General features: G+C 39.8%; 1 protein-coding gene across 1 annotated transcript in view; it reads left to right on the top strand.

Moving 5' to 3' along the window:
- ca10a (carbonic anhydrase Xa) overlaps positions 1 to 14,598 on the top strand; it is a 379,387-nt gene that overhangs the window by 326,530 nt on the left and 38,259 nt on the right. The window contains exon 5 of the mRNA XM_072456909.1: positions 6,087 to 6,182. Within this exon, the coding sequence (XP_072313010.1) occupies positions 6,087 to 6,182 (96 nt within the window). The remainder of the gene's footprint in view (positions 1 to 6,086; positions 6,183 to 14,598) is intronic.

Genomic DNA, 14,598 nt, shown 5'->3' with positions numbered 1-14,598 from the left:
ATGCATGATCGCTTTCATTCCATTTGTCATTAATTATCGTTCATCAGTATTAAACGGTCCGTCTCGCCCCCTCGTCTCCCACATCTTCTCGCTTTGCTGTCAGATTACAACATGCGTCATTCTAAACTGAAAATAGACAAGTTCAGATAAGAATGAGCTAATGCTTTTGAGTGAGTTTAGTTGCTTTACTGACACAGGATTGGCTGTGGATCTCTGCAAAAACAACAAGTTTGTCCTTGAAAATTTTAAACGATTGGATCTTGAGTCAATCAAATTTGGACTCATTGCACAGCACCTACTTTTCCCTGTAATTACCCGATCAGGAGCCCTATGTGATTTTTGTGTGCATGCCCAGATACAAGCGCTGAAGTTTCTACTGTAACCATACTCTGGACAAACCTTATATTGGAGATTTGTTCTATCAAATTTACTTTTTGGAATTTAAACTGATATAAATACAAGCAAAATTCTGTGAAATTATACATTTGAGCGGTTGATAAACATTCGAAAATGGAACAAAGCTGAGCAAAATCTGAATTAAGATGGCTACGTTTGATGATAATGAGCAAAAACAATTAATTTTGTCACCAAGATTAAACTATGTGAAATAGTCAAATTTGGATACAACTACATTTAAACTGAACACTATTTGAGGGCACAGAAAACCGAATAAACATGTTTTAAGGTAAGGAATTACGAAATTGCACCGGTGTTCCAAGTCTATTTCTTCCATACTATTTAGCTACTAGCCTGACAAGCTAGCGTCTTTATCGAGCGCAAAAGGGTGATTTCATTTTTTCTTTTTTTTTCGCCAATCCAAACCCAATCACAGCTGCTGATTTACACAGGTCTTAAATGTGTAAAAAAAATATGTATCTACAAAGCTATTTTTTTTGGTCTGGTCTACCAGATACTCAAAATTATATTATCGAACAGAACAAAAAAATCACAATAATGCAGGAAAAATGTGTGCAATGTCTAAAATAGTCACACACACCCTATAATGAGTAATTCAGCCTAATAAGATGAGATTTCGACTTCTATCAGCAGCTTAAAGGTTAAACAACATGTTCCCGAATGACCCAAATCATGGACCAAACAAAGAAGTGTCTGGGACTATGAGAGCCGGCGCAGCTATGGTCCCAGCTCTTCTGTCCCAGCCCTCTGGTCCCGTGGTGCCAGCCCAGTGGTGCCAGCACACAGCTCCACACTTGTCTGGTCTGCTGCTGATCTTGGGTCAGTTTTTCTGTCCAACAGGAGAAACAAAGTGTACTGTGACTGCTGCGGTTTAGTCTGACTCCAGATCAGACCAACAGTGAAGAGCAGCCGAAAGGACAGAAATGGTTAAACAGAACTTTATCAGGCGCTCCAAAATTACCATTCATTTGATCGTACAAATGATCAATTCATTTTAAATTTGAATTGATTCTCTCATCACATGCATCAGAACTCTGGGACATTAGACTGGATTCCAAATAGGAAACATCAGTTTTTAAAGGATGGCCTCTGATTGACTGTCTTTTCTCCTGTGTTGCTGTAGAAGTCTGTCAGCATATGGTTAGGAAAACAGCTGAAATGGTTCAGGAAAAATTGGCAACAATAAGTAAATATTGCCAGTGTCGCCACTCCCAGTACTCACATAACATGTAGTGTGCAGAGCATAAATACACCGAGGGGCGCCAGCGCCAGCTCCTTTGCTCAGGTAAGGCTTCCTAAAAGAGCGCATTTGGTCAAAACAGACTGCATGATTAATCTGCATCAATTATTGATCAATTATTAATTGCATGAGTTACCTCATTACCAGCCATTATTTATAGTTACCCAAGGTTTACACCACAGTAAACATGAAGACCTGTCATATACACATAAATGTCACCCTTTTGGTTGCGTTCACGTTCATTTGATGTAATAATCTCAGATGGAGGCAGGGCCTATGTAACTATTTTAGAAAAAATATATTCAAAACAGAAATTCATACACAAACATTGAACCTTCTCATTATTTCTTCACAAACTTGTCACAACACATCTTTGGAGTAGAATAATGGCACCACTCTCTGAGGCTATTGTGAAAATACATTTCTCCTCTGTTTATTTCAGTTGACAAAGATGGAGTTGAACTTAGCAACAGTTTTTGTTTCCTGTGGATAAACCCAGTAATCACAGAGATATGAATCATAAACCAGGTTGACAAATCTGCACAGAGTGACAGCAAATTCTACCAGAGAGATCTAACCTGTCCCAGATCAGTTTTAAACTAAAGGGAATGTCACGTGAACACAACATTATGCCCGACTCCCATAAACATTGATTTGATCGTGAGATGGATCCTTAACTCTCTGACCAATCCCCCATTTTGCCTCAATCTTGCTCAAATTACGTCTCTACCTTCTCCTCTTCTTTCGTTCCTCCATTCTGTGGAGCACTTTATCACTGCCCAGCCTGGCCTCTTATTGCCCTGCACCAGCCGCAAACTTTGTTCCATTCGTCAGGCAGCGCAGTGGCGATGACTCCTCCTGGGCGTTCTAATCACGCTCCTAATAGCCTCCACTGCTGTCCTGATTGCCTTTATAGACGTTCTGTCGCCTCCATCCACCATTTCATAATTAGTCTCCTTGTACATTTGTTTATTTATGTTCGAAAAGTGCCAAAGCCGGTGGAGCAGAGAGAAAGAGTGAAGATGAGTCTCAAATCATATCATCTTTTTGTACTAGATACATTTAATCTTCTTTTTTAAACCGTAAAATATCAAATTAATCAGGTGTGAGTCAGTTAGAACTGGTCTGCACAAGGTTCGTGTTATATTCAGCTGTTAAGTGTCACTGTCTTTAAATGTAAAAGCTTCAAATGTAATTTCCAGAGCTTCAGTTGTAGGTTAATACAAAATAACTCAAACATGCAACAATCAATACAAATACAACTTTGAGTAAACTAATGATGAGGAAACACCAATATAACATGGTTAAAAGCTCATTGAGGTTGATTTTGCATGATATTATTTGTCCCTTTTAAACACAAAAAAGTGTAAATTTATTATCATTACCTTAACCTTAACCTTTACTGGTTAAGATATAAATGAGCACCATTCTAAACTATTAAGGCCCACATTTGTCCTATCTATGTGTTGTTTTAGCTGAACAATCGAAAGATAGATATGGGAGTTTATTATAAAACTACTTATTGGGCCTAAAGATTGAAAACTTGTTCAATGGCTCATACATAATTGCCAACAAACATTTAAAAATTCCTGAAGAGCCCTGTCAACATTATGAAAAATGTATCCAAAAGTATGCATTTTCAAACTTGTCTGGCGTATATAGGATGTCACCCACAAAATCAATAGAAGACATAGAGGTATCATGTCAAAAGCTCTCAACACACCTAATGCTTCATTTCACTACAGCGTGTCTGGCAATTTAGGAGGACAAAAATCGATCCCTGGCGTGCGGGCATGGGTTTACACGACGAGACACGTTTCATAGGTACTAAAGTGTCATGAAGAACCTCTGAGCAGCTAAAGTGTTCCTGTCAGAGGAGAATGCTGATGCAAAACTGCACTGCTACAAAAGGAAGGGGAAAAAACATACTGGAGTTAAAATCACAAGGGCACATATAATAAGAGAGTTCAAAAACACACCTGGAGTTGTCTTTACCTTCATTCCCCTTGTTTCAATAATCCTGTTTTTGAGGTACTCCCCCTCTGAGCCTCACTTTCGAAAGTCCATTATTACCCTCCGAGTACTCCTGAGTGACTGAGCTCCTCACCCTATCTCTAAAGTAGCGCCCAGCCACCCTGCGGAGGAAACTCATTTTGACCGCTTATATCCACGACCAGTGTTGGGAAAGTACACTTTCTACATGAACTAGTTCAGTTCATAGTTCATACATTTTAAAATGAACAAGTTCAGGTCATAGTTCATAATTCAAAATTTTGAACTAAGTTCACAGCTCCAAAAAATGAACTAGTTCAGTTCTTTTTTTCAATATTATGCAATAATTGTTCTAAATTATTTCCACAGCCCAAATACAACCACAGACAGCAATTATTTTATTAGTTTATTGCTGAAAATATGTGTCAGATTTCATCTTCATATCCAATTTTTAATCCTTACACAACCAGTATTTACATTCACATTTAAGGGACAGCCTTCCCCCATTTGTTGCTGTCCATTCAGCACCACACTAGCAGCAGTTGCAGCTTTCAGCCCCACAGTATATTCGCAAAAACATGAGGGAAAACTTGGGGCAAAGTTTGCACAGAAATGTTAGATTGTTCCCATCCTCACCGACCTTATCATAAAACTCACGTAACTGGGCGTAGAAGGGCGACTCCTGCTGTTCTGTTGACTTCACGTTGCGGTCGCGTCAATGCTGCTTTTTGTTTTGATGCGCATGCGCAGTGCGGTGCGACATGCAAAATCTCTGTCTCCGCATCTATCGCCTCTACAACTCCGGAGCTCTCACACTTGCCAGACACAGGCTCTTTTTGGGCAACTTAACAGTGTTTTTTGCCTGGAAGTCTCTAGAAATCGGACACTTTATTGAACGAAAATAAAAAGAACAAATTTTTCTGTTCACAGACACCAGAATGAACGCGTTCACATTATCGTTCGTCAGCAGTAATACCGTTCGTTCTGTTCACGTTCACCAAAATTATGAACGCGTTCATGAACTTTCGTTCAACGAACGCGTTCAGGTACAACACTGTCCACGACCTTGTCCTTTCAGTCATTAGCCAAAGCTCATGATCATAGGTGAGGGGAGGAGCGTAGATTGACCAGTAAATCGAGAGCTTTGCCTTTCGACTCAGCTCCTTCTTCACCACAACAGTCCGATGCAGCGACTGCATCACTGCAGCCGCTGCACCGATCCGTCTGTCAACCTTACGCTCCATCCTTCCCTCATTCGTGAACAAGACCCCGAGATACTTGAACTCCTCCACTTGGGGCAAGGACTCCCCACCCACCTGGAGAGGGCAAGCCACTTTTTTTCTGGTTGAGAACCATGGCCTCAGATTTGGAGGGGCTGAATCCTCATCCCAGCTGCTTCACACTCGGCTGCAACCGACCTAGTCCTCATTCTCCTATAGAGCCATAACCCTCTGGAACATTTTCCTGCATGAAATCATATCATGCACAAATTATGAAATTATTACACACCAGATGAAACAATGGCTTCTAACTAACAATCATGTCATGGATGTAGCAACATATATTGTAAATATGCCAATATTATATGGATGTGTGTGAGATAGTGTTTTGGAGAGGGACTGGCTTTTCTAAATAAATGACTGGTGAGTGATTGTATTAACATACTTGAAATGTATACAGCACATTTATTGTGTTTTATTGGCATGAATACCATTTTGACATTAACCTGTCCAGGAGGAAGTTAGCAACTTTGCTATGGCCTGGCACAAGAATCTTCCCTGTTGGTTAATGTTTTATATGCACTGTCCCTGATAAATAAATAATACTAGTAAACTAAATTAAACACTTTCTCTTTGTTTCTGTGGGCCAAAGACGATGACTTCAGTCTTGTCTGAGTTTAGCCGGAGAAAGTTGTTTTTTCTCCACACCCCAATCTGTTGAATCCACTGAGCTACTGTATATACCCTCCGTGAAAGACCTACATGCCATCAGTGAGTGTCGACTGCATAGTTGTGAGGTTGACCAGAAGGGGTCCCAGGATTTACACTTGTGACATAGTTACCAATCTTAACAAAGTACTTATTGTCCTTTAGATAGGACATGAACCAATTTAGGGCAGCACCAGTGATACCCACTCTAGTCTCAGTAAAAGGATCCTATGATCGACAGTGTCACTATAACACCACGGTTCTCCATCAAACATTTATTTATTTATTCATTTTCTATCGACATAACTGAAATCCTTGAAAAAATTGCAAGCCTGAAACAAGGCGGCAATACATTCATCCAGTTTAAGTTAATGCTTTACCTTCTTCTAGTAAGAGACCCATTCGCTTTGAGACTTAACCTCTGTTCATCTTTTTCACTTCCAGCATATTTTCCATTACCTTTAAAAGCTACTAATAATTCTCTTGTATTCCTTCCTCCTCTCTACCAGGTCCAGCTGATCCACTACAATCACGAGCTGTATACAAACTACACAGAAGCTGCTAAGAGTCCCAACGGTCTGGTCATCGTCTCCATATTCATGAAGGTGCGTGTCAGCCATGCATGTCTAATACGTAACGGCGGGTGGATGGGTGGATGGCTAATGGCCGCAGGGATTGGATTTTTCCTGCCCATGTCCTGACCCCACAGCTGCTATGATTACATCTAGTAATAGCGTACATACAAGGCTGGAATTTGAATATATACGTAGGGACGGGTCTGCTACAAGGAGAGTTAGCCTGATCAGCGTGAGAATAGCGAGTACAGATTTATTTGATAGTCTTTCTCATCATTGACTCTATAGAATTATATCCACTGGTTCACTTTGGAGCAGATTGGTACAGTTCGAAAGTGTCTCCCCTGAATTGAGTGAACCGTACCGACCGGTTTAAGTGATCCAGCTGCTGGTGGCGTCAGGCACGTTGAGCTGGGAGAGCTTGTCCTGGAGCAGAGCAGGGAGGATGGTGTTGAATGCAGAGCTGAAGTCCACAAACGGGATCCTGCTGTAGGTTCCTGTGGAGTCCCAATGCTGCAGGATGAAGTGGAGTGCCAGGTTGATGACATCGTCCACAGACCTGTTGGCTCTGCAGGCGAACGGGAGGCGGTCCAGCAGGGGGGTGGTGAAGGACTTGAGGTGGAGAAAGACCAGGCGTTCAAATGACTTCATGACTACTGACATCAGCCACTGGCCTGTTGTCATTAAGTCCAGTGATCCGGGGATTTTTGAGGACAGGGACGATGATGGACGACTTGAAGCAGGCTGGGACTTGGCATGATTCCAGAGAATTGTTAAAACTGTCTCTGAAGACTGGTGTCAGCTCATTTGCGCAGTGTTTCATGGTGGAGGGGGAAACACCATCTGGTCCAGCAGCTTTTCGGGTGTTGGATTTCCAAAATAGCCTGTTCCGAAGTTAGGACCTTCCGGTTTGATTTGGTCCAAAGTCCAGCTGTTTTGAAAAAGCACAGACAAATAAGGTGAGGAGAACAGAGAGAGATGGAGCCTTAAGACCAGTAGTAGAGTAGGAAGGACCAGAGTTGCAGCAGATGCAGGAAGATTGTATAAAGCTAGTGTTGTAAGGAAGGAGCTATGACACCAACTGAACTGAAGGCTTTTCGCTGTTCTTTGGTCACGATGTCTATAATCTCGAAAACAATCATGATGTTTCTTCTCACAGTAATGGAAAGTTTGACATGGTGCCATACCTATCTGTGGTATGTAAAATCTCTCCTCTACACAATTATTCGATATTCCAGAGTCAGACTGTCCAAGGTCTTACTTACCGGTGTATCTCTCTCTCTCTCTGTCTCTCTCGCTCTCATATATAATGGATGATAGTGTGTGGTTTTTACTCACCATCCAACCATAGCAGCAAACCCTCCAGCTACTGTCACTTCTGCTGTACACTCCCTCCTACTACTTCTCCTTATATTTTTTTTTTACAAACCAGGCTGTCTAAAAGATGGAGGAGGTAAGAGTAGTTTCCCTTATCATAGAGAAGGATCCTCTTTGATAAGGATTCAACCGTGTTTTAGTCATTTTCTCCTTGTGTAAATGCGTTGAAGTAATCTTTTTGGTGATCTGACGTCCTTCTGAACATACTGCCTACTGGGATGTTTGGAAAGTATTTGAAATCAGACAATGCTGTTAAGGGAACATATGCTACAGTAATCAACTTTCAATCAACAGCTTTTTAACCTTGTCACCACAGTGTTTCCTTATCAAAGTTGTATTTTGATTGATTCCTGCATGTTTGAGTAATCCTGTCCTGCTGCGACTGAGGCTCGAGTGCTCAGAAAGTCTATTTTCACCTACCCCCTATTGAAAAATTAAGACGATACATGGTGGGTTCTAAAATGTCAGATAGCCACTTTTCAAAAATAAAAACATGTAAATGACAACCCGCTGCTTGTTACAGTGAAATGTCACTATGAAGAGTGTATAATAGGCTTATTAGTGAACCTGTTTCTCTTACTACACCGCTTTAGATCAATATTGCAGTTCCCGATGAACAAAATATAAAATTATGAATTATCTACAAGACCCTGACAAAGTTAAGGCTTCAACTAACAGATGCCATTTTTAAATGTTTAAAAAGCTTTTTAAATAATGAGAATATAACTATGATGACAAACTAGCATGATTGATGCATATTATGTATTTGACCTGATCACCATTAAACTTAACAGAGACTCTTTATGCTAGCTACGTGGAGCTAACAGTCATGCTACATTATAGCATTTTCAAGCACTTTTTTACCCCGTAGCCTATATACTGTATTATGCACATTGTGTTGAATTATCAAGTGTGACATATCAATGCTAAGCTAACGCATGTCTATTACAAGTTAGTTTAAGGTGTACCAAGTAACTTTCACATTTCATTTTAACAAACAAAATAGACTAAAACAACTAAAAACACTTCCATTCAATTTTATGGCTTTCATTTTTTCCAGATACTTAAACAAGTGGTCCGTGCAATATCTTCTGTATTAGAATATTGTGCCACATATTGGTTTGGGAATCTGCCATTTCCACCACCGCTCCTCTCCTGCCTTCAATCTGAAGATCCTTCCTCACAACTTCACAACGGTTTTAAGTGTTTTTGTGGAGCTCAATTAGAGAAGCACTTCCACTTCCAGCGCTCAGCAAAAACAACGGGCGAACATAGGGCCCGAGGAGAGCGCAAAAGCGAGGCTGCCATCTTGAACATAAAACTGCTCGCAGATCAGAGAGGAAGACGGACAGAGAAAGGCGAGTGCTAACTGCTAATTAGCTCCCAGTCGTCGGAGAGGGGCTGGAGACGGGTGAGACGAATGGAGTCAGGTCACTGCTCCAAAACTAAGATGGAGAGACAGGGAGGGGAACTTCTACAATATTCAGAGTTTTAAATATATATATATTTTTTACGAGAATCAAATTAAATGAACGATATGTAAACGTTTCTGATCAGGAGTCGGGCACATGCTAGTTTCCATGGAGATGTTATTGCATTGCCTTGAATGTTCAACAACATGTTATTTAACAATATGTTACTTAACTAGACCCTTCCAGTGCTATTTTAAATGCTAGTACAATTTAGTACATTAGCGCTAATGCATATTCAATGGGAGAGTTAGCGTTAGCCTCCAAACTTAACAAACTATGAAAATCCAGGGCTGTTATGGCGACTGACAGTCACTCGACCACACTTTCAAAGGACAGCGTGTATCGAGGGAGTTTGAAAGAGACTAAAAGCTATAGCTAAATGTCAAAGTTGTTTTTTAGCAAGAAGCTCATTTGTATTGAAGGATATTCAATACTTGAAAAAAACATTGTGGCATTTCTTGAATTGTGACCAGATGAAATAAATCACTGGACCAACCAAAATGCACCAGGATTGTCAGTTTAAGAGAGGCATTATTCAAACATGTAAATAACAGAATCACTTTTTAAAGTGTTGTATTCAACCTATCTGACTATCGCCATCATCAGGCCAAGTTACAGGTCAGATCTGTGGAGTGGAGATGATTTCAACGTATTTTTTTGCAATAATTAAATCATTGGTAGATCCCTCATCCCTTTTTCACATACCAGGAGGCAAGCAGATGGTGAAAAAGTGGGGGTAAACATTTCACTGACAGGAGATCTACAACCGGTGCTAAAAACTAGAAGAGCTAACAATAAAAGAAAGAAAGAAAAGGTGCCAATTTTAGCCTAATAAAACATAATCATATATGAATATCTCAGGCTTAATAACGACCTAATAAAAACCCAAAGCCTAAATTAAGTATTTACCAAGCCTGAATAATTCTTAATAATTGGCTAACTTAAAGGTTGAATGGACGATTTTTTTGGCCCACATTTGAGTCTTATTTCCTCGTGGCGTGGACTGCCGATTAGTCCTGCCACGTATCAATATAGTTAATATAGTTCCCTCAGTGTACGGGACAAAATTAGGACGGAGATAGACTGTTCTAGCTGACTCATAAGAGACGGAAATCTACGGGAGACGAGAGATGCGATGTGATCGGTCGCGCTAATAAACAAACGCACGTGTGTGTTGTATCAGTCCACACGGGGGAGTGGCATGTGCACTTCTCAAATCGCTGAAAAATCGTCCATTAAGCACAACTTTATGCAACAACGACCCCTTAGACTTAAAAAAGCGTGAGCATGAGGGGAAAAAACTGCTTCTTTTGAGTTTTCACGCTCACACTTGGCTGTGATTGGTTAAATCCTTGTGTCAGTCACTCAAGGCATGCTAGAAGCTTATCAATGAGAGAAGTGGTTGAAGATAAGTAGATTCTGCAACTGCAAAAAAATACACTGAATATTTATAACAATTTCTCCACTGATTGCAGCTTGTCACAGTGTCATATCACAATTAGATCTGTCTTTATCACAGAGCGCATATGATTACTACAACGTTTGATAAACTGCCACAATTTCTCGTCAACCAACAGTCTGTTCGACTAAGGAAAGCTACATGGAACGTTCCAAACAACATATGCGAAGGTGTCAGGTCGGAAAAAAGCGTGCGGAAGCGTCGGTTTGTCACCACAATTGTTATGTCAACACCTTGTTAACAATGGAGGCTGCGCGTTATTCATCTGAAGAATGTTACAGTGGAAGAGATGGGAAGCCGATGAAGGGCGAGAAAGAGAGACTAAATGGCCCAAAAAGTCTCCTTATTGCTTTGCTCAAATAGCTACTATCCATTACACTTTCAATTTCCATTTCCCTGCTGTGAACTCACTTGAATTGAAATGTGCAGTTTGGGTGCCCCCTGGTGTTTCTTGTGCTAATAGCAAATTATTCTTTGCAAGGTAATGAGAGATTTATGTAAAAATACAACAATACAAGCCATTGTTCTTGTCTCCTGTGCAAAGTTTGAAATAATATATACTGTATGTGGTCAAATGTATCAATACTAATCAACACTAAAGATTGTATCAAACCTAGATACTCATTTGAAGTATTGATCTTTAAAAACATGAGGAAATTAAGTGAAATGTTTTCTGTTGAAAATTATCTTGGAAAATAGTGGTATCAAATCTTTGTCTAAGTCACAACAGTGTTTCCTCATCAAAGTTATATTTTGATGGATTCCTGCATGTTTGAGTAATCCTGTCCTGCTGCGACTGAGGCTCAAGTGCTCAGAAAAGTCCTGTTTTCACCTACCCCCTATTGAAAAAGTAAAACGATACATGTTCTAGAATGTCAAATTATTCTTAAGGTATTGAGAGATTTATGTAAAAATACAACAATTCAAGCCATTTTGTTTTGTCTTCTGTGCCAAGTTTGAAAGAATATATACTGTATGTTGTCAAATCCATCAATACTAATCATTATTAAAACTTTTATCAAACCAAGATACTCATTTGAACAAGGATTGATACTTTGAAACATAATGAAATGAAGTAAAATATTATTATTTTGTATTGAAAATTATCTTATATAATGGTATCAAATATTTTTCTTAGTATCGAGTTTGAAAGTAAAATTACTTTAACCTCGTCCTTTTAAATCTATTAACAGGATATGGTATGTTTTTTTTTCAGGTATTTCGTATATTAAAGTATAATGTACATGAATTATTATATTACATTTTGTTCATTATAAATTGCAATAGTGATCTAAAACTGCTTAGTAATTGAAACAGGTCCATTGACGGATAAGCCCCGCCTCTTCATAATGACGTGTCACATGCAAGATACCGGTAGATAATGCCATATTGTGAAACATTTACATGGAGATGAGCAGGCAGAGCTTCCACACAGAGGTGGGCCATATTAATACAAATCTCAATACTATTTTAGAGTTTCTTGATAATAATATTCAGACGATATTATCTGTTGGGATATGTGTCCTGGTTCAGTCCTAGTTTAATTTTGCTTTAGTATTATTTTAGCCTTGCTTATTCTTGTTTTAGTCTTGTTTTAGACCCTAGTTTAGTCCTGTTTTAGTCCGTGTAAAGTCTTGCTAAAGGAAGACTAAAGTCCTGGTTTTGTCTCCAGTTTAATCCTTTTTAGTCTCGCTTTAGTCCTTCTGTTCCTGCTTTAGTCCTGTTTTAGTTTTGCTTTAGTCCTGTTTTAGTCCTTGACCTGGTTTAAGTCTCCGACAAATGTAATATGGATTGTAAAATGACCCACAAAACTGAATAAATATCACTTTATACATGTGTATGAAAGATTGCAACAAAAAATAATAATGTAGCTGTATTTTGTTTTCTTTAAAAGATTTGCACAATATTAAAATTTTGCAAATATTCAAAATAACATTTACAGTAATATCCATTTTAAGATATATTGCCACCTCTACCTCCATTAAGTGCACCTTTTGAGATAAGACTCCAATTATATTATGCAGCTTTTTTCTTAATTAGTCCTCCAGCGGAACTCTGGAGGACAAAAATCATCATCTTTGTCCCACAGAAACAAAGAGAAAGTGTTAGCAGTCCCCTCCAGAGTCTTGTTTTAAAACCTATAAATCAAGTTAGAAATAATGGTAATAATAGAGTCAGACTTGAACTTTAACAGCCACGTTAAATCAATAACATCAGCAGCTTTTTAACATCTAACAAACATTGCCAAAATAAAAAAGTATACTGTTCGAACAAGACTTGGAGAGACTTATCCATGTGTTTGTCTCCAGTAGATTAGACTGTAACTGCTGCTCACTGGTCTCTCCAAACGAGCTGTAAAACAGCTGCAGTTCATCCAGAACGCTGCTGCTCGGGTCCTGACCAGAACCAGGAAGTACCATCACATTAGTCCTATTCTCAGGTCTCTGCACTGCCCCCTGTGGCTCAGAGAAGAGACTTTAAAGCAGCTCTGCTTGTGGACAAGTCTCTCCATGAAATGATTTTCTTTGCTCTCTTCTCTTTTATGTCTTAACCTGTTTTGTGTTTTCTGTCATGTCTTTGTGATTTTAATGCATTTTGTTTTTCCTGTCGTGTGAAGCACTTTGAATTGTGTATGAATAATGCTCTACAAATAAACTTGCCTTCCTTGCCTTGCCTTAAAGGCACAATGGACGATTTTTCGGCGATTTGAGAACTCAGGTGGAAGTGCGCATGTGCACTCCCCCGTGCGGACTGATACAACACACACATGCGTTTGTTTATTAGCGCAACGGAGCGCATCGCATCTCTCGTCTCCCGTAGATTTCTGTCCACTTCTGCGTCAGCTCGAACTGTCTTTCTCCGTCTTCATTTTGCCCCGTACACTGAGGGAACTATATTATGATAGATCCATGCGCTTAGGCACGCGGAAACGTGGGGACGAGCCTGACGCAGCTGCAGGTGAGCGGTAGGTGCGTTTTATGATTGATACGTGGCAGGACTAATGATTTATCCACGCCACGATTATGATAACAAATTTGCTGAAAAAAATCGTCCATACCACCTTTAATTTGCTTCCCATATATTCAGTATTTTCTTCAAACCAACTACTTTGACATCATTCCACATGTAGATGATAAATCCTCCCACCCAATCCTACTTTTAAGAAAATACGACTAAGACACTGCGTGCTCTACTGTTAAGCAGCTGGAGAAAGAACACACGAGCGCTACGCTTTTTCTCTCCGGCGACTTTCAAAATGATAGCTTTTAGCCGTGACAAATTCTCCAGTCACCACAAAAAGGGGGAACGGCTTTTGAAAAATTGAATCCAACAAACAAATGTCTCCTCAAAGGGAAAGCCCATGATGCAATGCAGATGCTCTCTGTAAACAAGCACCGTCCATTAGCAACAACCGAGCGCACAGATCTCCAAAGTGCGCTTTTGGCAGTGGCTGAAAACCAAGCACAATTTTTAATATTTCAAACGACTTTTCTTATTCCAACTAAGCGATCTGTAATCCTCAATGCCTTGCAGATAACTTATCTCTTTTGATCGTCTGTTTTCCTGCTAATTTTACGCCACTCTCTGCTGATGTAACCGAGCGGCGAACAACTGAAATAGGTCCGAGGACTCATCGTCGCATAGAGGAATCTGAAAAGCGCTTTGTTTGGACGGGGATGTGGTTTGAATAAACACAGAGCGATTCAATGGGTCGACAGCCTCTAATTAGTGGTGTCGTTGGCGGATCAGAAGGGCTTTTGTTTGTTTGAGTGTCCAAGGTCTGTCTAAAGCTTTAAATCACACAGGGCTGTAACTCTGTGGAGGCCCAGTGCAACACTTTCAGGGGGTTTTCATCAGTGACCAGAGGTGGGTAGTACTCAGTTACATTTACGTGAATGACTTTGATTAATAACTTCACTTTGTGGCTATCCCCACAGTGAAAGAGGAATGGCTGATTATGATCAAAGCTGTCATCCAGTTCAATACCTTTGGCAGTGGAACCCATTTTAGTCCTGATGTGGACTTGGGTCCTTTTCTTGACATTTTTAACTTTTGGTCAAATCCATTTAATTAGCTTCCCATGCGGTCTTACTCGCTTTTGACTCCTGAAAGGCTTTAGTGCGAGATTGAGGTAACA

The sequence above is a fragment of the Eucyclogobius newberryi genome, unplaced genomic scaffold, assembly GCF_026437365.1.
Source record: "Eucyclogobius newberryi isolate DKJ021-1_F unplaced genomic scaffold, fEucNew1.0.hap1 SCAF_20, whole genome shotgun sequence".
Classification (NCBI taxonomy): domain Eukaryota; kingdom Metazoa; phylum Chordata; class Actinopteri; order Gobiiformes; family Gobiidae; genus Eucyclogobius; species Eucyclogobius newberryi.
This window is presented reverse-complemented; position numbering and strand designations above follow the sequence as displayed.